Raw genomic sequence first — 22,668 nt, forward strand, 5'->3', positions numbered from 1 at the left:
GGCTCTGAAGAACCTTACTATCCCAAGGTCTGACATTAGATGTCTATCCAGAAATACGCTTGAAACGGATACCTGACTCTCCAATGTTTCAGGGCTAACCCTTTATCTGCCCCTGACTGCAGGACCTCTAGAACGGCCCCCGAGCTGCGCTCATTGAAGGAGTTCTCTGAGCCCCAGATATTGAACCGCCTCTATACCTTCAGGAAAATGGTCTGAGCTTCCATTTACCTGCAATTCAAAAGAGTGGCTACTAAACAGTCTGAGACCCCTTTGCCCTTCGGTAATTCCTCAGTAGCCAAGCTGCAAGGTTCCACCTGGGGACAGCAGATTGGACCCTGGGAAAGGAGACACTCCTAGACCGGGAAAAAACCCAGGGGAGTTCCACCGACAGGCCCTTCAGAATGGAGAACCACGGCCTCCTGGGCCAATGAGGTGCGATTAGAAAGAGATGGTAATCTCCACCTGGAATTTCCTTAACCAGCTAGCAACGGACACCCTCGTGATTTGGCACAGGGTGGACTAGAACTCATAGACATACGCAACCCAACAGCAACCTGCGCCTTTGGGAGACGGCGCGCATTGTCACACGCCACCGCTCCTGGCTTCTTTACCTGAGTTAGAACCGAAACCAAAGAGTCCTAAGACCCCCTACTGTGGTCCCAAACCTTCAAGATGAATAGTTTGCAGAGGACGGTAACGTAACCCCGTCCACTGAACAGCTAGGAGCGTGGATGTCAGTAAGCTCAACCTGACCTTCCTCACTGAGTTCTGACGGTTGCTCTGGAGAAACCACAGTGCTTTGTTTACCTTCCGGATTTTCTCCAAGGAGGGAAGCCCCCCCCCTTTTTTTTTTTTTTTTTTTTTTGTTGAGCCCAGCACCTACCCCAGGAAGGTGACACCTTGGGAAGGAGTTTAAGTTGAGTTTCCCTAGGTTCAGAGGCCAACCCAAGCTCACTAATAGGTCCTTTGTAAGCTGTGGATCCCCATTCAACTGCGCCAGAGAAGGGACAAACAGGAGAAGATCGTCAAGATACATGATCACAGAGACTACCCTGAGACGCAGGAAGGATAGAACCTCTACCATCGCTTTGGTGAAGATACGAGGGAGAAGGGGATAGCCCAAAGGGGAGTGCTTTGAACTGAAGGTGTAGCACCCCTACAGAGGTTATCACTGCCAGCCTGAGGAAACGCTGGTGGCTCTCTGCGATGGAAATATGCAGGTATGCATCCTTACTATCGATGTCCTGAAACAGTTTTGGTGGAAGAGGTGCCCTCACCCCGTGACTAAAACCAACCAAAAACTTCTGTAGGTGACCAAGACACCCAGACGATTCAGGATCAGGATGAGCCTGAACTTTTCCGAAGGCTTGCAAACCACAAATTAGAGAATAGAAGCCTTGCCTGTTTAACCTGCTGGGACCTTTATTACCACTTCCTATTCCTCTAACTCCTGAAGAGGAAAGAAGGGCACATTTTGTCAGCTCAGTGACAAGGAGTCTCAAAGGGGGAAGCTCTGAAAACTCCACACGGTAACCTCTTCTGATGATCCCCAACACAAACTGGTTGGAGGTGATCATCTCCCACTGGGGGAGGAAGGACCCTTTTTAACTGCTCCCCCTATTTTTTCTTAAGGGGAAAGGCCTCTTTCTTATAAGCCGTGCGATAGCACTGCTTCAAGACCTGGCCCAAACAGCAGGTCTCCTCTAAAGAAGAATTCCACAGAGCTTTGATCTGGACGCCCTGTCCCTCTGCCATGTCTACAGCCTTAAGGCCCTCCAGGCTGAGTTGGTCAGAGCCGAGGACCTTGCATACAATCGAATGGATTGAGCCGAAGCATCCGCAGTGTATGCCAACTCCTTAAGCAGCACGGGAAAAGAAAAAAGACTCCTCTGCCGTCATTGCTTCATCTGGATAAGCCAATACTTTGTACTACGAGCCACCACTGTGGCTGCTATGGCAGGCTTAGAGATTTCCTTATGGTAACACCCAGGCACTTTCAAACCATAGGGTCTGAAAGTACCCCCATGTCCCCAAGGACAGGTCAGTATGCCTGGACATCTGAGAAAAGGCCGCATCTAACCTGGGGGATTTTATTCCAGATGAGAGCCTCCTCTTCCGCCCAAGGAAACCTTTGCTTTAATGCACCAGAAAAGAAAGGTTTTCTTTCGGGATCCTGCCATCCCTGATGGCATTGATCAAGACGTCATGACCCGGGAACACCCGCTTCCCCTAGGCCCTAGTACATCTGATCGTGGGGTGACAGTGCCTCCTAAGTGATTGAACAGCTCTCAAGAGCCTATCCACCTCATCCAGGGGAAGTTTATACCGTGAGGTTCTTTTGGGTTCCCCATCCAAGTCCTCACCTCAGTTTCCCCTTGGGAGTCTGAGACGGCTCTGTCAACTTCTTCCTCAACTTCCCTCTGGAACCCTCTGGATTCTCCCTAAACTGTGGGAGGAACAACCATTGGGTTAGGTGGAACACTCTGCTGTGCTGGTGAAAAGAGCGCTCTGGAGCTGAGGCCATTGGAACCTTCACAGAAGCCGCCAGATCTGCACCCTGTTCTGCTGCCTGCTCTCTAATGGCACCCAAACAGAGCTACGGACTGAGCTATCCAGGCCTTTAATACACTCCTTACAAAGTGCCTTGAACCAGGAATTCCCCAAAGAGGCTCTACATGAAGGACACTTCCTCCAAGAACCAAGGGGGGACCTGCTTAAGTCTGAGATACCAAAGTAAAAGAGAGAGCAGCATAAACTTTAAAAGAAAAAGAAAAGAAACACCAGCACTACTTAAGAGGACCACCGGGAGTGCCCCCTCCTAGGATCAATCTCCACCTGGATCCCAGACGCACTGCCCTTCCCCCCGACCACCTAGGGGGAAAACACACCAGTGGAGCTACTGGTTATAAGGTAAGGGAACCCCTCTCCAGGGCTATTACCTTTGGGTGGCTGGTGCCGTTAATTCCAGGAGCACTTGAAGCCACTGCTTCGGACATTCTCCTGTTGAGGAAGAGTGGTACGAACGTGCCTCCGACAGCTACCTGTGCAACTGTAGAAAGAGGCCGCACCAGCCGAACGCTAGGTTCCCCCTCCACGTGCCGCGTCCAGAACCGGAAGACGCAGATCCAACGAAGAGGTCCGCCCCCACCGGAATTGACGTCGCCCGCCCACCGGTCCGGCCTCTAGCTCCCAGCCGACTGAATACACAGGGGGACCTTGGACGTCCTTGTTGCAGCGCCCCACTGGGCGAAACGAAGGGATGAACCTCCCCAAAAACTTCCTGCTTTCCCCAAGCGAAGATTGGAGTGCGTATAGAGAAAAAGGTCAGTCAAAAGTTCAGCTTCCCCAGCCGACCGGACTGCCTGTTCCGTTAAAACACCCGCGGGTGAACGAACGGACGACCCTGTAAAACTTCCTGCTTTCCCCAAGCGAAGTTTAGGGTGTATAGACAGTACGAACACTTCAGCTCCCCGCTGATCCGACTGTCAAAGGGCGACCGATAGACGGTCGGATAGCCGAGTGGGGCCGGAGCTCCGCTCGGATAGCTTCAGTCTCACCAACCGAATTCAGCTAAGGTTCCTTAGCGGTGTCTCCCCACCGGAGGAAACACCATAACTGAGGAATGAAGGGAGGAGGAGGCTTAAATCTTGAAAATGAAGGCGGTGTTTCCTAAGAGGGGAGGAGCCAGTGTCTCTCTAAGGTGGCTGTCCTGAAAGACGATTGGGGAAAATACATTCTTGAGCTCCAGTCCAGGGACTGTGCCTAGGCTGAGATGTAATCAGTCTGCTGCAGGCAGGAGAAAGGAGACTGAGTAAATCCTCTCAGCGATCAGAATGCAACACTGTAATGTAATGCAAGTCACAAGGAGGGGGCCTGCAGCATCTGGGTGATACCTTAACAAGTATAAACACTGTTCTTCTGGAGAAGGAAAAAGTGAGAGCTGTAGGAACATTTTAAAACAAATAAAAATTTGAAAAAAACAGCAATGCATGCTTGTTGGTAGCCTATGTATAAATGAGTAATTAATTTTTTTTTTTACATTGCTATTACTATTTGAAAATATTTTCCAGGCGGTCTCTGGCTTTGCTGCTTTCTAAGGCCTGGTTCAGGCCCATGCATTTTTTGTGCATTTTCAGTTTTGCAGAAACAAACTAGAAGACATTTAAAATGGATGGGATTCACATCTGTGCATTTTATTTTATTTTTTTTCAGGTTTTTGGTTCCATAGCCTTCAAATGGATCAAAAATGTATATTGAAAAACGCAAAATGCACCTGGAATATGCAAACTGCAACCTGCATAGGTGTGAATCAGGCCTAAAATCACTTAACTGAAAAAGAAATACAGAATAGTCTCAAAACTTTTGGCCCGTGTCTTGTCCTGGCCACAGGACCAGCTATTAGCATCTTTTTTGGGGAGATTTCCTATCACTTCCTGTACACAGGTGTTACAAAGTGAAAGGAAATCTTTTTCAAAGTGGGAGGAAATAAATGAATCTCTAGGTGTTTGAATATCTGGAGGATATTTAAATGCGCTGTGCTTGGTTTCTCAGGCAGACATGGTCACATGGTCCAGGGAACCCTATGAACAAGCGAATGTAAATGGATTTGTGTCCGTCTTCACCCACCTACCTGCGAGTTTGTCCCGTCCATAAAAAAAAAAAAAAAAAAAAGACTGCATCTTTTTCAGTTTGTGCGGACTAGATCAGAGGTACGGTAGCCTGACGGCACAGCAGAGTCCATTAACCCCCAGCCACCCACATAGCTGACAGGGATCCACTCTGCAGAAAGTGAATGGGTACAGAAGTGACATGCGTTCCATGGCACTTCATGTGAAAGGGGCCTTATCCCTCAATTCTGCAGGCTTCCTCCTCTCCATGAGATTAGTTCCCCAAAGATGCATTTGCTCAGATCAGTTGGTCGCAGGCATTTGAACGTCATTAGGGTCAATGTTTAATTTTACCCTTAAAGTGACTGTAAGCCCCATTCATAAAATCTGACCTTGGCACATATCTGTAGTGTTTACTTATCTCTCTCCAAAGCTCTGAGTGCAGTGTCTCTTCTGCTCTGTTATCAGCATAACCTCTGACAAATTCACACACACACACACACACACACACACACACACACACACACGATAAAAGCAGCTGGAAATGTGTGTCAGAGGGGCGTTTAGAGATAGATAAGCAGAGAGCTTGTCTAATCATAGTACAGCTCTGCATGTTTTTGTTCCTCTGCCTATGTGGGGGGGGTTGCCTTTTCTCCAATCAGCTCACACACAGTGTATGCCCAGACTCTACACCCACTGCTGGAAGAGGAGACAAAGTTTTATACCATGATCTGCACTTTCTAAAGAATGTAGAAAGGGAAAGGCAGGAGATATACAATTAAAACTTATGTAGGGGGATCGTTTCATCTCTATCATCTGAGGCTATTCACTTCACTGGATATAGGAGAGGGTTTACAGCCACTTTAATGTAACCCTGTCCTGGTTGCAGATGTACAATTCTCTTTTAGGGTTCCTTGCACACGGGGCAGTCTAGCTTCTGTGCGTCCCTTCCTGCATTTTAAAGGGGAGAAACGGGTGCAGCATTGCTTCCCACTCCCTGCAGCCTGTTAAAGCCTGTGGTTGAACGATGTACCGAGTGGTGCTGCATTTAGGGTGCCGTAAGTTTAGGTACAAATGCACAGAAGGCAGATCTTCTATGTGCCAGGCATTTCACATTGAACAGATTGTGACTAAATGTGGTACAGCTTGGTACAGCATTCAGGGACAGACAGGCTGCAGGGAGTGCAGAGCAATGCTGCACCTGTTCCTCCCCACTAAAATTCAAGGGAGGGATGCACAGCAGCTACATGGTCCCCATAAAAGGGACCTAAAATATAAACTGCCTATGGCTGTGTGAATAGCGTACAATATTAATGTAGTGGTTCAACAGGACTCAGTACACACTAGCAGTTACATCAGAATGGGCAAAACATGATCAATGAAGAACTACAACCCCCAGCATATCCTCAACAGCCTCTATGTGGCAGGACGATTTGGTACTTATTCTCTCAGCAGCCCACGCTCTGCCTGCACCAAACACACCACTTTCAGGCTAATTGGACCTTGAATGCTCTGCTCTTGCAGACTTTGGAGAGGATCACAAGGGAATCGGCTCACATCTGCTACTACAAAGCTTCGTGCTGGAAATGTGCGCACCATCTGGTTTCCTTGCCACTGGGCCGACTCTTCCAAGTACATTTTACCAGACAAAATACGGAATTACAATCACACTTAGTAGGGCTCTGGATCCAGGGGTTTATGTATGATCCCAGCAGTCTGCTCTGGAACATTAACCCTGAGCTGTCTGGGCTAGACAGCGACGAGGAAAGATGGAAGAGCTCAAATGCTTGATCGAATGCTATTGCAGTGCATGTGTAGGAGTTCCTCTTTAACGTCGCACATCTTCGTACACTTGGAGAAAAAGGTGCTGCTGCTTATGAGATGCCAGGGGGTGCCAATAATCCTAATGGCATCCTCACACACTGGAAACTGCAGCATGGTTTCCTGTATTGGGAACCACATTGTACTATGCGGTTTCCCTGCGGCCGCACTTTTGGAAAAAGGTGCAGGGGACCTTTTCCCTGTGCTTTCAGGCGGTACAAGAGCCTATTCAAAATTAATGGAATACTGGGCCCACGCAAACACAGGAAACTGCATAGATGTGAACGAAGCCTGATGCAATATTAAAATATATTTTGTATTTACCAGCAGAATAAAATTTGACTTGGCATCAGCCCCTTGCAGGCCCCGTACAGCAGGGCTGGAGTGGGAGATGAAGAAAGCAGTACAAGGACCCAAACAGTTCATGTGCTGAAAAGAGGAGAGAGCAGAGAGAAGACCTTATTGCTGTGCTGCTTCTCCTTTCACTGTACAGTCACAGGCTAGGGTGGGTTCCAGATAACTTGGGCTCAGAGGAAGTTGATATAATGGATGCTGGCCATTACACATTCATCTAGTGGCAGAAAAAAAAAAAAAAACTGCAGGGGAAATTTCTGGATTGAAACTGAACATTGCGCCACAGGACGGTTTTGTTATATTTTCTTTTTAATTATGTATCCTCTTATGTTTGTATCTTATGTTGAAAAATGTTTGTCCAGCTGAAAGTTTTTTTCTAATTTTTTAGAGTGAAGAGGGTTTAGAACCCATGTCAATTTTTTACTTCCATCTGGGGCTCCATTAGAGAGATTTTTTCTTACTTCCTGTGCTGCTGTTTTATTTGACAAGAAGTGAGGGGAACTTTCCAGCAGCAACACAAACATAATAAAGTAAGATAGGGGGAAGGCTAGAACCTCTGTCAAATTTTTCTATGTTTGATTGCATCCTTGTAGATTTTCCTCACTTCCTGTCTGGTGAAACTGCTGTCAGAAGGATAGGAAGAGAGAGAAAAATCTCTCTGATTCCCAGATAACAGTAAAAACCAGGCAGGAGTTTTAACCCTTCCCCGCTGTATCTAGTTTTTGACATTTTAACCGGTTTAAGTCAACAATTTGTTAATTACTGCGGTGTCATTTGCAAAGAAAACAATAATCTAAGTTCCCTTTGACAGCTAGAAGCATGCAGCTGTGCATGCTCCTAGCCTTGAGACTGCACGGTCAATGACAGCTCACATTGTCCGCAAACGAGCCAATCGCAGTGGACCCAAATTGTGATCGCAAAAAGGTTTGTTACTAAACTGTCATTGTATAGCTTTCTCTGTGCACTTGCTGTGAACAGAAATACATTTTTCTAATTAAAGACAGTGCAGATTTAAATAAAATAAAAAAATACAAAAAATAAAAAAACAAAAAACACACACTTTACAAATATGTGAAGAACGGTCATTAAAAAGGTTAGAGATTTATTTTCTTGCAGTTAAGCTGGCCATAGATGGTTATAACAAACAAAATATGCTGCGTGAGTTGATAGACTAATCGTTCGATGTTTGCATGGTTTGCACACTTTGACAGTCGATTTCAATTACCAGATTGAAAATGAATGAAAACTAATATGCTGGAAACTTTTTTTCTTGAACAAAAGGATTTTCTAAGTGAAATGCGCATGATCAGTAGAGGTTATATAAAATTGGGAGGGAGGAAGGCCCCCAGTTATGGAATCCTAGACAAAAATTGTCTGATATCACATCCTATATTACTTATCGCAGAAAAAAAAATCCTAACCAAGAAAAAAAACTATTATGACTTTAAAGGGTACCACAATTCAATGTAGATAAAAATATAAAATTTTATAAATACAAAAATTGAAACGTAATGTTTAAATTACCAAATGTGTATCATAGCCCAATACATATACGTTATATAATCCAAACAATTAGCAAGCAACAAATACCTTATTCACAGGCATCATTTTATGGGAATAACACCATTAAGTGTATTTTTTTTCCATAAAAATGTATATTATTATTATTAGGATATACCATACATTTGGCATTTTAAACATTAGGTTTCAATATTTGTATTAATAAATGTGACATTTTAATCTGTATTGAATTGTGGTACCGTTAAAGTTCCTAATAGGTTTCTTGGTTAGGGTTAGTCCTGTGATCGGTAGGGGTTGTAGTAGGAATCGATCGCAAAAAAAAATAAAAAATTGTTAAAAGGCAATCAAACATTTCCAATATGATGACTGGGCCATGGAATGTTAGAATGTTTCAATTTTAGTTCAACTTTCCATTCATTTTTCTACTCATCAGTGGCCAGCTTAAGGAAGGGCATCCAAATCCTTAACTTTGAAGCTAAAACTTGAGATCTGTATTTTTCCTATTTACTTTCTAAAGCCTCTTGAAGTATCCACTGTCCACATTTTGGCTTCTGTCATTGGTGTAGTTTGATGGAAGTGGAATGTCGCTACTGCTGCCCAGTCATATGAAGCAAAAAAAAAAAAAAAAAAAAAAAAAAAAGGACTGATCCTCACAGCAGTCAACTCTACACCAATGTGATATGTCTGAAAGCATGGCAAAAGATAGTTGCAAGTTAATAAAGTTTTTGTCTAAATTTTTTTTTTGTAAGGCTGAAAAAATTGATAAATAAAATATGAATGGTAAAAAAAAAAAATTGTAATAAAAGAAAAATAATAGCCATGGGGAGAAAGGGATGAAGGAGTATAACACTCCACAAGTACATCCTGATAATTTCGATCCTCATCTCCATAACCCGCTACATTTCTGCAAGGCCTCCTCTTCAGTCTAACCCCTCCTTGTTCTCAGGCAAAGAGCACTGGGAGTTATCAGCTCACTCAATTTCTGGCAGGGATCAACAGGAAATTCTTGGAGCTTACATGCAAACAGGTGTAACAAACACTTTGAATGGTGAATTTAACAGACCAAAGGGGAGCAAATAAAAGTAGTTAGGTTTACATCCACTAAGAGAAAATCCACTCACGTGCCTAAAAATAAATCAATCATAAGTTTACAAAGTTTAGTGCTTTAGCATTTTTTTTTTTTTTAGGGAAAGTAAAATTACATTTTAAAGTAAACCTGCCATGGGGATGTCATTGACTTCATTCTGATATGCCAATTTCCTGGCTGTTTTAATATTCTGATCCACTGAGAAGGAAGTATGCGGAGTGGTAAAGGCAGATCAGAATTTCTGATCTGTATTACTTGTTCTGGGTTGGTGACCGTGTACCATCACATGGTGATGGGTTACTGCACCTTTCCACATTTATACTGTCCACATAAAAAAAAAAAAAATTAAAAAAAAAAAAAAAAAAACCTTTATAGTGTATTCTGTTCAAATGTTCGGCCAAATTTTCAAACACCACTTGAGACTCACCGATAGCTTGCGCGAGAGCAATGACAACTTCTTGGCAGGTAGTGGCCTCGGTCACCCCACACACGTGCGCTGGACTCCATCCACCCACACTTTGAGCTCCATGCTGAGGCTCCGAGGGGGTCACACTGGTGTCACTCCCTTCCAATGTCACGTCATGTTCAGGGCTCTACAGACGGGAAGAGGCGCCGACTCTGCAAAGATTAATAAATGTAGATCAGTTTCAGTGATGTCAGACTGTTTAGAACATTTCTCTTCATACAAATAAAAAATGCCATCATCAGAAGAACAGAGGGATCCCATGTGACAGAGTCGGACGTGATTATCCATGGCTGGATTTTTGGCAGAAAGGCCACCGAGGAGGAGAGGAGAGGATGGCTGTGAGTCCTGCATTTATTTTATTAGGGAATAAAACTAATTTAAAAAGGCCAATCATCCGCAACCTGATGAGACGCATCACTTGCGATACAATTAGTACAAATTTTCCTAACAGCGCAGCACAATGGTACAATTTTCCTTATATTATTATAAATAGTTATTTGGATTGGTATTGCTGAATACTACAAGAAATATAAAACTATTCGAATTTCAAAAGACGAACTACAAGCTGCAAAAATGATAGTCCTTATGATGGTGGGGACTGCACCCGAGTGGTACCCGCCAGAGAGTTGGCACTATCCAGTAGCACACAAGGAGCCGGCCCAAGCTGGGGGGGGGGGGGGGGGGGGGTTTAGGGGATGAATTAGTCAATTGGCACCATGTTTTGCAGACTGACAGGGGAGTGGTGGGATGACATGTTTATATGCTCCAGATCTCACCAACCTTAACGACGCCACTGACGGACATTTTGGCTACATTCATACTGATTTAGGCTGGTGTAAACTGTAGCTGTGGCTCAGTAAGGCTGCCTGTCCCATTCGCTATGACAGTGGTGCCCACAGCTATTCACAACTCTGTACAGCCAGCGATCACCCATAAAAATGGGGCTAAGCTGCACATTTTTACCCCCCCCCCCCCCCCAACCACATGGCTAATAGCTACAACAATGGCTCTATTTGTGTTTTAACTGTATTTAGCAGTTTTGCTAAAAGGAACCAAATCACATAACTGATGATGCAATGATTTGAATACTCTAAATTCCAATGGGTACAAAAACACTATTTGTAGCCACCAGTACATGCTCCATTTTACTTCTTAGCAGCGTTGTATGGTAATGCCTTACTACAAAAATCCCCCCCCCCCCCCTTCTGCTCAGACCACTAAAAGACAAACATGAATGTAGTTCTGCATTTTAAAAACCTGCATTACAACCTACAGACTCCTCTTTTACTGAAAAGGCTTCCTTTGATCACACTGAGCGTCTCACGATGCGCATTAGAAGCTGCAGCGAGTCAAATAGTGCTAGCCCTCATAACATGCCTGGAGGACGTCAAGCATCAGAGCATGGGTGCTCAGCCTGTGGCGCTCCAGCTGTTGTGGAACTACAAGTCCCATGAGGCATTGCAAGGCTGACCATTACAGGCATGACTCCCAAAGGCTGAGGCATGATGGGACTTGTAGTCCCACAACAGCTGGAGGGCCACAGGTTGAGGACCCATTCCACCCCAGCCTGACTGCCCCTGGTCTGCTCCTGTCATTCATTGGATTTCAGTTTCTTTAGGACAGGAAGTAAAGGGAATTCTATCCAATCAGAACATACATAGCAAGAAACAAACAGATTTTTACTGTTCATGAAGCTTAGGTTTTATCTACATGTAATAGTATTCGATTTAAATACGATGTGTCAAGTAAATAACTCAGGAAAAAAACCTGAATAGAACTCACTGAAAAACAAAAACAACTTTCAGGTAACCTTGACACAACGTCCTCGCCCCTCCCAAATACACGAAAATTAGTTTATAAAGCGGGAGGGAGGCCGATGGTTTGTGTGTGACAAGTGACGCTGAAGGACGACGGCAATTGTTTTTCATTTCCAACTCAAGGTCTCCTCTACACATGGCAGAATCACTAAGTGAATGAAGAAGCTTACATTCCTCATACGCTCCTCAGTCTACAATCATTATATGCCAACACACCAGTCTGTCCGTCTCTGGTGGCCTCATTCAAAAATCGCTCTGCCCTCTTTGGGATTTCTTACACAGCCGCGGCGACACAACCAATGCCGATGAGGTAAATCCTTTCTACACACTCAATGCAATATTGTTGGAGAAAGTAATTACTGAAGGTATAACCAACACAGCGGGAATGACTTCTCTCATGGAAAGTAAAAATGTCTGTCATTTCTAGGCCAGTGACTACACAGATTAAAGTAGAACTATAGACTAAACTCCCTCTCTCTCTCTCCCCCCCATTTTGGATAGTGTAGGGGAGAGTTATAACTCCTGTAAAGTTTATTTTTGTGCCACCTGCCCCCCATTGGTAAGATTTCCCTTTACTTCCTGTCCCATAGCCGAAACAGGAAGTGAGATGTAATCCCTGAAAATTAAGCAAATTCCTCGGGGACCCCAAGGTCACCAGACCTAGTGTCCCCATTAAAAGATTTCCATGCTTTTACGGTTCTGGGGACCACCCAAAATTTGGGATTTTTTTTACTTTAACCTTCCATGATAATGATAAACAGGACAAATAAGAAGGGTGAATCTCCCCTACAGGGACTCAAAAAAAAACAATGACAGGTGTTCAAATCCTTCTCACCTCTATCCAAAAGGAGGGTTATAACTCCATCTATGTCCCATTGGTGGCATTTACCTTCACTTCAGTGAGGAAATCCCTGCAAATTAAAGGAATCTCTTGGGGCACCCCTAGGTTACCATTGGAAGATTTTTCCTCTAACTTTTCTGGGGACAACCCAAAATATGGGATTTTTTTACATTTTCCTCTTCAATGATAATGGTAAATAGGACAAATAGAGAGGGGGAATCTCCGTAATGGGGGCACAGACGGCAATAAAAGCCTGACAGGTGTTCTAGTCCCTCTCTACCCCATCTAAAATTAAAAAAATGATTTGAGTTTAGTTATACTTTAAAAGTAGATCCGAACATGAAGAAGATCTCATATAATCTTTACCATATCCCTTTATCTTCATTAGTAGTCAACCTTTCATTAAAATAATTCCTAGTAAACCTGCCATGAAGGACCTGCAGCCGCAGGCATCATCCCAGTACCATTTAGTGCTGGAGGTGTCTCTTGTAAAAGCAATCCTAGCAGCCAACTAGCCACTGGACAGCTTGTTCGGGCTTTCCCATTGCACCCGGATAGGCTTTGATTGTCTCTCCACTATGGTAACCCAAAAGCGATGATCTGACATCACTTACAGTTTACCTAAATGCCAACAGCACCATTTTTTAAAAATCAAAGGCATTCAAAAACACAGATCTTGGCGTTTTGAATGCTTTTAAGGGCAGAGGAGGGTCTTGTAGACAGAGTTCCGGTCACCTACCTATTGCTGTCACAAGGATGTTTACATGACAGCAATAATAAAATAAATAATAAAAAAAAGTATTAAGTTCCCTCGTCCTCGCACACAAAAGACAAATGCATGTGTCAGTCCCGTACGCAAACAGCGATTGTCCCACACATGTGAAGTATCACTGTGAAAATAAGTTTATGGGCAGTAATTCTAGCACTAGGTTTCTAAAGCGTCACCTATGGAGAGTCAAATTTACATCGCTTTTCACTGTTGCACAGGTATGCGCAATCTTTAAGTGTGACATGTTTGGTATCCATTTACTCGGCGGAACATCATTCATATTTTACAAATAAAAAGAAAGCCGTTATGTATTGTGTTTTTTTGTATCGAGTTATTTTTACCCCAAAAATTGCTGCACAAATACGGTGTGCCACTAAAAAATTACAACGACCACCATTTTACTCTCTAGCGCCTTTGCTTTAAATAAATTTTATATATATATATATATATATATATATACACATACATACATACATACATACATACATACATACATACACACATACATACACACACACACACACACACACACACACACACACACACACAGGGCTGGTGCAAGGATTTTTGACACCCTAGGCGAAACCTAATTTTGCCGCCCCCTCCCCCCCCCCCCCCATTGGCTCCACCCGTGACACCTCCTTTTCCCTGTCCATGTATACGGTGGGCTAGGGTACTATAGGGACAGAAAAAATTATATATAAAGTTGCGCTAAAATTACATGAAAAATCATTCAAAAAATGATTTTTCATGTAATTTTAGCGCAACTTTATATATAATTTTTTCTGAGTTTTTCCATATCTTGATATTAGATGGTTTTTAGTTGCAGCTTTTAGGTTTACCCCAAGCGCGATATTTTTGTTTTTTCGTTTTTTATACTATAGGGACAGACTAGGGTACTATACGGACCAGCTAGGGTACGATACAGAAAGGCTAGGGTAGTATACGGACAATGTTAGGGTAGTATATGGACAATTCTAGGGTACTATAGGGACAGGCTAACTATGCAACTGCCTATCTGTACAAGCAGACAGATACACTAGTGACAATGCTTTATGGGCTCCTAGTAAAAATAATAAATGCACTTTTTTTTTTTAACTGCAAAAATATCTGCATTTATTTTTTTACAAAGCTGAACTTGAACCTCCACACCACAAATAACCCCCCAGATCTGTTCCCCTCTGTACCCCCTCCCCCACATGCACACATTAGTTCTCCGCTGTACCCCTCAAATCTGTTCCCCTCTGCCCCCCCCCACACACACACACACACACACACACACACACATTAGTTCCCCTCTGTACCCCCCTCCCCACAAATCTGTTCCTCCCTGTACCCTCCCCCACACACACACACGTTCTCCTCTGTACCCCTCAAATCTGTTCCACTCTGCCTCCCCCACACACACACACATTAGTTCTCCTTTAGTTCTCCTCTGTACCCCAACCCAAATCTGTAATCTGTTCCCATCTGCCCTCCCCCCACACACATACTAGTTCTCCTCTGTACCCCCCCCCCCTCACACACACACACACACACACATTAGTTCTCTTCCGTACCCCCCCCCCCCCCCGGATGGGGACACAGTGAGTGGTTGGCGATCCAGATTTTGCCGCCCCTCCTACCCTGGCGCCCTAGGCAGCCGCCTGACCTGCCTATTGCTAGCGCCGGCCCTGTATACACACACACACACACACACACACACACACACACACACACACATTTGTAGGTTCTAAGTAATTTTCTTGCAAAAATACTGATAGTTACATGAAAATAAAAAAAAGGCCTGGTCTTAAAGTGGTTAAAACCAAAAGTTTTGTTGGGCTTTAAGTGCCGGTTCACATATGTGATGTGGGAATCGGTGCGATTTCCAGTCACCTACTTCGCATGTCACTTGCCGGTGGTTCACACTAACATTTGCAAACTGCTGTTGGTGTCAATGCAAAGTTAATAGCACCCCAAGATCGGTTCACAGATCGCAGCGTAAACTGCCAAATGGTGCAGGAATCGGATTGCATAGGTGTGAACACCCATGCGATCCGATTCCAGTGCAGACAAAAAAAAAAAAAAAAAAAAAAAAAAAAAAAAAAAAAAAAGGTCCTGCACCATTCTGAGGTGAATGCGATGAATTCATCCAATCTGTATGTCTGAATTCACATCGCACAGACATCACATGTGATCTGCACAGCAGTACGGTGCGAATCATATGCAATGTCTAACATCGCACAACTGTGAGCCGACCCCAAATGATTTTTCTTGGGTTTAGATACACTTACGCCAAACTCAGCAAAGCAGAAAAGAGGGGGAAAAGAGGAGGCCATTCCTGAGTTCTTGACCCCGCTGCCCATTCATCCCCACCTAGCGAGCGCACAGTTGATCGGGAGAACATTCTGCGGATGAGCGAGAAAGAAATTAAATTCTGCGGAACGCCCGACTGACATGCAAAGGAGAAAAATGAAGCTGGAGGGTGTCCAGAACTGTGGAGGGTTTGAAGGGCTGCAATTGCCAGAAGAGATACTATACCTGCAAGTGGATTAGGACAGAATTATAAAAACAAAGTCCCTGCCTGTACTAGAGATCAGGAGACTGCCAACATGCGGCTGCAGGACGATGACCAGAATTATTAAAGATCGCCTAGATTTAAAGGGTCAGTCCACCAATATGTCAGCTATAGAAGGACTTTTAAAAGTGAATCTGCACTCAGGCTGTCCCTCTGCTGCCGCTACATCTCTGAGGATCCCTCATTACCTCACAATAGGCCGGCCATCCTGGGAGGCCGGGGTATGTTGTTGCACGTTTCCTCATACCGATATATATTTTGCCAAAAGGGGAGTATATCATGCAAAGCAATGGTGTGCAAAACTCAGATATAGACTCAATATCTACGAAGGGTTGAAACACCAGTTTTTGGTAAAGTGGCCCTTTAAAGTGATATTAAAATGTAACTAAACCCACAACAGTAAGATCAGTCTGTATATGCAGTAAAGCATGCTCACTGTGGAACCTAAGGGGTAATCTTCCACACTCTGTAAAAGGGCTGTTTGATCCAGTCTTCTCTGATCCTCCCCTTCGTCCAGTCCCCAAACCATCTGCTGACAGTACAGAGCACTCTGTAAATGCTCAGTTTGGCGTGTATTGCTAGAGAGGCATTTTTTATTTATTTTTGGGAGGGAGCATGTGAACAGCACAGGGCCAATCAGCACTGCCAAGACAGAGGGTCAGGGGTCCTGCGGCCTAGTGGGACAGTCAGAGGAGAATTTACGGTCCTTTTAGCATCGCTATTCGGCCACTAGCGGGGCAGTTCTAACCTGTGCTAGCGACCTGAAAAAGGGTTAAAACTGCCCGCAAAGCGCCACTGCAGCGGCACTTTGCCGGCGGGTTTGTGGCACTGCCCCATTGTTTGCAATGGGAAGGTGTGCTTTAGAATACACCGCTCCTATAGAGTTGCAAAGATGCAGATTGCAGGACTTTGACCGTCCTGCAAGCACACTGCTGCTCTAGCCCTCTGGGCTTTCACATTGGAGTGAGTTGAGCGGCTTTCGGGGCGCTTTGCAGGCACTATTTAGCGCTATAGCACCTGCAAAGCGCCCCAGTGTGAAAGACGCCCAATACAGGTGGTGTGTTACTGGCCAGATCACCAGGTGGAAACAGGGAAAAGCCTAGAAAAAAAAAAAAAAAAAACAGCCACCACATCTAAAGACTTATAAGCTGCAATATATTGCATTGTTTTGGTTTTGTGTTTAATTTAAAGGCCCACTCTAGCGTGGTGATCCACCAAATTCCAGGGACTGAAACAGGAAACCACATTTCTGGCAGGATCAATAGGCATTTTCCGTACTTGCTGAAATTGTTCTTAGCCTGAAAAAAAGAAAACGAATGCAGCCACCACGCCCATGATCTGCTAAGCAGAAATATATACAATTTTTCTTCCTCAGTTTAATCTACTTTACTTCAAGAGTCTTCACATAAAGGAAATCTATAAATACTAAGACGATGACCTCTCTTGTCTTTAGGGTACGATTGATTTCATTGTTGCAAAACTACAAGTCCCAGCGCTGAATCTGATTAGTGCCAACTTGGTGTTTTGGATGAGATTTTCCATAGCAAGCTTGCGTTAACTGGGGTCACCGAGAGTTCCCCACTCACAGTCACGTCATCAGCCGCTACAGTCCATCCCCTCCCACCTAACCTCCTAAAAAACCTTCAAACGTCTCTGAACATAGTTAAATCATGAGACAACGGAGCATAGGGCCGTTTTTCCTCGGCCTGGACTGAAAGTCGTATTTTTTAAATCCTGAGCGAAATTAACAAGTCCAACGTGAATTGGAACCATCTGTGCGCTATTAATGTGCGTTGTACCTGCCAAGAGACTGTTTCCATGCGCCGCCCGCTCCCCCCCCCCACCCCGGTGTCCCCCCTTTTTCTGTGCAGACATCCTGCAATTCAATCCTGAGCTCCGCCATCCTAAACAAACAGTCCGGCAATCAGCGGCACAATATGGATTGTGGGCCAGTGTGTAGGCAGAGCGTTCCAGGGGGGACGCAGGGGGTACAGACCATGGGGGGGGGGGGGCACGCGACAGCAACTTATTTCCGAAAGTGTGTTTCTGCCTTCAGAGAATCTGTATGATACAAAAGGGCGCTTGTTAAATATTCATATAATGTCGGTATAAATATACTAGCATAGCCTGGGGCCCACGGGCGGGCGGATAGACGTGCGTGGTTTTATGGTCTAATCTCTTTGTACATGATGCTTTTCACATTTCCCAGGTTTTCAGAAGTGGATGATCCAGCTAAACTTTCTCCAGCCGCAAGATGATTAGCTTCAGGCAAAAAAAAACAAAAAAAAAAAAACCAGTAGATTATAGAAAATTTGCAGGCGGTTTCCATAGCCCAAATCAGGAAAGGAAAGTACATGTCATCACCATAAACGAAAATGGTATTTAAATCCAAGAAACAAAATTGTGAAATATTGCAGCTCATCAGTCCTTCGTTGTAGTGGCTGCATTCATTTTCTTTTTATTTCCAGGCTTCTCCTTTCTTTCCATCCAATGATCCCATCAGTAACACACTTCCTGTGCTAGGGTGACAAATCTTACTGTACTGCATCTATTGGGGATCAGAGTTGTCACTCCAGGACCCTGCATTCACTATATCTGGTCTCCCACAGTACATGGAAATGCAATTTTAGTAAATATAAAAATGCTAAAACACCTTTTCTCATCAGCAGCCTTGTGGCTTCTAGTGCCGCATACACACTACCGGACTTTGACAGACTAGGTCTGGCGGTCTTCCCGACAGACTTTGGGCGGAGTTCCGAACGAACAGACTTGGCCACACACAAGCACACCAAAGTCCGATGGATTAGACCGTGATGACGTACGACCGGACTAGAATAATGAAGTTCATAGCCAGTAGCCAATAGCTGCCCTAGCGTTGGTTTTCGTCTGTCGGACTAGCATACACACGAACTGATTTTTCGACCGGACTCAAGGCTGACGGAAAGATTTGAAACACGTTTTATTTCTAGGTCCAGCAGACTTTTGGGAAAAAAAAAAAAAAAAAAAAAAGTCAGCTGGAGCCCATACACTATCATAATATCCAAAAGATTAATTCCGTCGGACCTAGTCAGTCAAAAACTCTGGTCATGTGTACAGGCATAACAGTGTCCAGCCAAGCACTTTTTTTTAGCAGAGACCCTAGAGAATAAAATGGTGGTTGTTGCAATATTTTATGTTACACTGTATTTGTGCAGCTGCCCTTCAAAACTATTTTTTTTTTTTTTTTTTTTAAATAGACTAAGGATATAAAAAAAAAAAAATAAAAAAATAAAAAAAAATCGTGATTCTCATTTTAGCCAAAATCGTGCAGTTCTACAGAGGGGTAGCAGACTGAGCGGTTTGTAAGGTGGATGTGTCTGGCAGCAGCAGCATTCATGATGGAGTGAATAGGGCAACCTTTTGAAGAGTGAGGGCCACCTAAGCGACTTGGTAACCGGTCACGGGCCACAATGAGCAGAGCGGGTGTATGGCAGCCCACTATTTTTTTTCTTCTTTTTGCGGATTGGATTGGAGGTAGGCATTTGTAAAGACACAAATCCATTTACATATTGTACTCCTTAGAGGTGAAGAAAGGGTCCAATTAGGTCAGACTGACCATGTGAAAGGGGCCTATGGCTCAGTGCAGGTAACCCCCAGGTGCACTGTTCTGCACCTGCGGATCAGTTTGAAAGCAGCCCAGTAACCACTGCAGAACAGATATGTCCATATATACACTGTGATGCTAGTAATAAACTTACTATTAATAAGAGTGTTCTATTCCATCACAGAGCAGGAGGTCGTGAGCCACATCAGAGGGCTCCGTGGGCCACATGTGGCCCCCGGGCCACTGGTTGGGCACCCCTGGAATAGGGGATACCCTATATAAAAGATAATCCAATGAGGAGGGACTTGCAGTAGTCGAGGTGAGAGATTACCAGGGAGTGGATTAGGAGCTTTGTGGTATCATTGGTTATGAAGGGGCGTATTTTGGAGATGTTGTGGAGGTTGAGGCGGCAAGCTTTGGAAAGTGATTGGATGTTGGTCTAAAAGGAGAGCTCAGAGTCCAGGGCTACACCTAGCACCCTGGCATGCGGGGATGGGTTGATGGTTGTGCCACTGATCAAAAGAGAAGTCATGGGAAGGGACACGTGGGGTAAGAAATATTATAAGCTCAGTTTTGGATAGCTTGAGTTTGAGGAAGTGGTGTGACATCCATGATATGTCAGTCAATAAATTAGCACAATGCGTGAGGAGACAGGTCTTGTGAGCTGAGGGGTAGAGAAAAAGATTTGTGTTTCATCGGCGTAGAAAGGATATTGAAAGCCAAAAGGAGGCCATCAGCTGACCCAGGGAAGAGGTACATTGATAATAGAAGAGGTCCAAGAACAGAACCTTGGGGGACCCAGACGGAGAAAGGACGACGACAGGGGGGAGGAAGTAGATTGTAAGCGACACTGAAGGTGTGGTGGGAAAAGCAAGATGACAGCCAACGAAGGGCACGTCATGGAGACCAAAGGAGTAAAGTTTGAGGAGGAGGGGGTGGTCAGTCTTATCAAAGGCAGCCCCAAGGTCCAGAAGGAGGCATACAGAATAATGTCCATTGGTTTTTGCCGTTAGTACATAATTTTTGGAGTTTTAGAAGAGCAGTTTCTATGGAGTGGTGAGGGTGAACTCCAGACTGAAGAGGATCAAGAAGGTCATTATTAACAAGGTGGTCACTTGGTTGTAGACCAGGCGTTGAAGGAGTTTGGAGAAAAAGGGGAGCAAGAAGATGGGTCCAAGGAAGGCTTTTTAAGTATGGGGATGATTAGTGCATGTTTCAAAGAGTTAAAGAAGACGCCATAAGAGGGAGAGATTAAAGATGTGGGTTAGAGAGTATAGGATAGAGTCAGAGGGTGACCACCGCTTGTGGGAATTTCAGGAGAGAGAAAGTAGGGTAGCCACCTTTTAAGATTAAAATGTCATCCTGCCAGGAGGAAGCATTTCTTCAGTGTCCTCCACACTGTAAAATTGGTGAGGGGCTGTAGCGGGGACTGATAGGTGTCAGAGGTTTGAAGCCAAAAACTCAAGCATCAGGATTTACATGAATGTGTCATCTCTGGGCCAGCATTTGTCTAGGCATTAGAAGGTGACACCGGATAATGCCCGAATAAAGATGGCACTGGCCTTCTGGACAGAAAAGCACATGAAGGCAGGGAGAGTACCATGATCAGGAAAAAAAAAAATACCCACTTAGTATGAAAAAATAGATCTGACAATATGCCCATTTCAAGGATCAGAACAGTTTTGTAGGACCAAGACTCATTCGCCTCATCTAAAGCATATAAATGACCACACACCCCAACTTAGACATTTGGGGGGTTTCAAAACGCACTAGCACACACTGAAAATTGTAAATATAGTTATGTCAGTTTCTCAGATGACAGGCTCCATATAACCTGAAAATTTCATGACTCATACACCCCCCCCTTTTTTAGTTTTCATCCGGTTGCCATGGGAACCAGACGTCATTTCTTCTCCTTTCTGCTCTTCTGTGAAACTATAGGAGCGAGAAATTGGGACTCCTGTTCCATCGCCCATTGAAAACAGCAAAACATCCTACGGGGAGGTGTGAATCCAGACGGTTACGTAAGAGAGAGGCTGCGGAATTCTCGAGCGCTCGCCCAAATAAACTCTGTCGCCTCTGGCAACCAAGTGGTGACGTCTGCCCGACATCGATCGCACAAATTACACACTGGAAGGATGGAGCCCAGGAAATATGTCATTTTGTGAACATATTTGAGAAAAATATAGCTAGATATAAAAGGAATCACAAAAATCGGGTCAATTGCCTCAACTGGATCTCTGTAAAAATCACAAAGTGTCTGGATTATAGATTTTTCATTTTTTTATTACAGGTATTTATACAGTGCTGATAATTTACACAGCACTGTACATTCAACATCAATTCCTGCCCCCCCTGGGACCCTACAATCTAAGTTCCCTACCTCACATACATAGTAAGGATGAGCTCAGGCGTATTCGCATGGTCCACATATAGAGCCCGCCAGAAGACGGCACAGCGCTCCGCTAATCACAGGCAATGTCTCACTGCCTGTGATTAGCACAGCGCTGCGCTGACTTCTTGGCGGGCTCAGCCCGTGGACCATGCGAACACGCCTGAGCTCCTCCCCAATACATAGGAATACAAGGTCCAATTTACACAGGAGCCAATTAACCTACCGGCATGTGTATGGAGTGTTGGAGGAAACCAGAGTAGCTGGATGAAACCTATGCAAACACAGGGAGAACATGCAAACTCCATGCAGATAGGGTTCTGTTTGAACCGAGAACACCAGTACTGCAAGCCAGAAGTGCTAACCACCAAGCCAGTGATCAATAAAAAAAATGTATAAGAAGTGATGACAATTTAATGACTATGCATTAAGATTTAAAAAAAAACAAAAAAAAAAACTGGGCATAGCAACCTCCCCAGCAACCCCCCCCCCCCCCCAATTACCTACCTGAGCCCCTGCTCTCTCCAGTGATGTCCACGATCCCCTCATCCATCCAGGGCACACCTCCTGATTGACTGAGACAGCTTTCACTCAGCTTAAGTGCCCCCTGTAGCAAGCTGCTAGCTGAGGGGGCACTCAGAGGGAGGGGACAGGAGCAGCAAAGAGAGCCCTGAGAAGAGGGAGGATTGGGGTTGCTCTGTGCAAAACCAACTGCACAGAGGAGGCAAGTAAAGCACGTTTGGAATAATAAAAAAAAAAAAACGCACCTTTATAAATCACTTTAATGCTATATGGATCATTTGACCTTACTCCAGATGGCCACATATAGAAATGCTAGGGGGTGTTTTTC

The 22,668-nt window shown here is 44.5% G+C and overlaps 1 protein-coding gene across 1 annotated transcript in view; it reads right to left on the reverse strand.

The window, feature by feature from the left end:
* The window catches only part of RASSF8 (Ras association domain family member 8), a 129,626-nt gene that overhangs the window by 34,034 nt on the left and 72,924 nt on the right, over positions 1–22,668 (reverse strand). The window contains 2 exon segments of the mRNA XM_077469091.1: positions 9,818–9,883; positions 9,886–10,008. Coding sequence (XP_077325217.1) covers positions 9,818–9,883; positions 9,886–9,919 — 100 coding nt within the window. The 5' untranslated portion in view covers positions 9,920–10,008.

The sequence above is a fragment of the Lithobates pipiens genome, unplaced genomic scaffold (genome assembly GCF_037356315.1).
Source record: "Lithobates pipiens isolate NorthernLeopardFrog02 unplaced genomic scaffold, aLitPip1_a1.2 Scaffold_8, whole genome shotgun sequence".
Classification (NCBI taxonomy): Eukaryota; Metazoa; Chordata; class Amphibia; order Anura; family Ranidae; genus Lithobates; species Lithobates pipiens.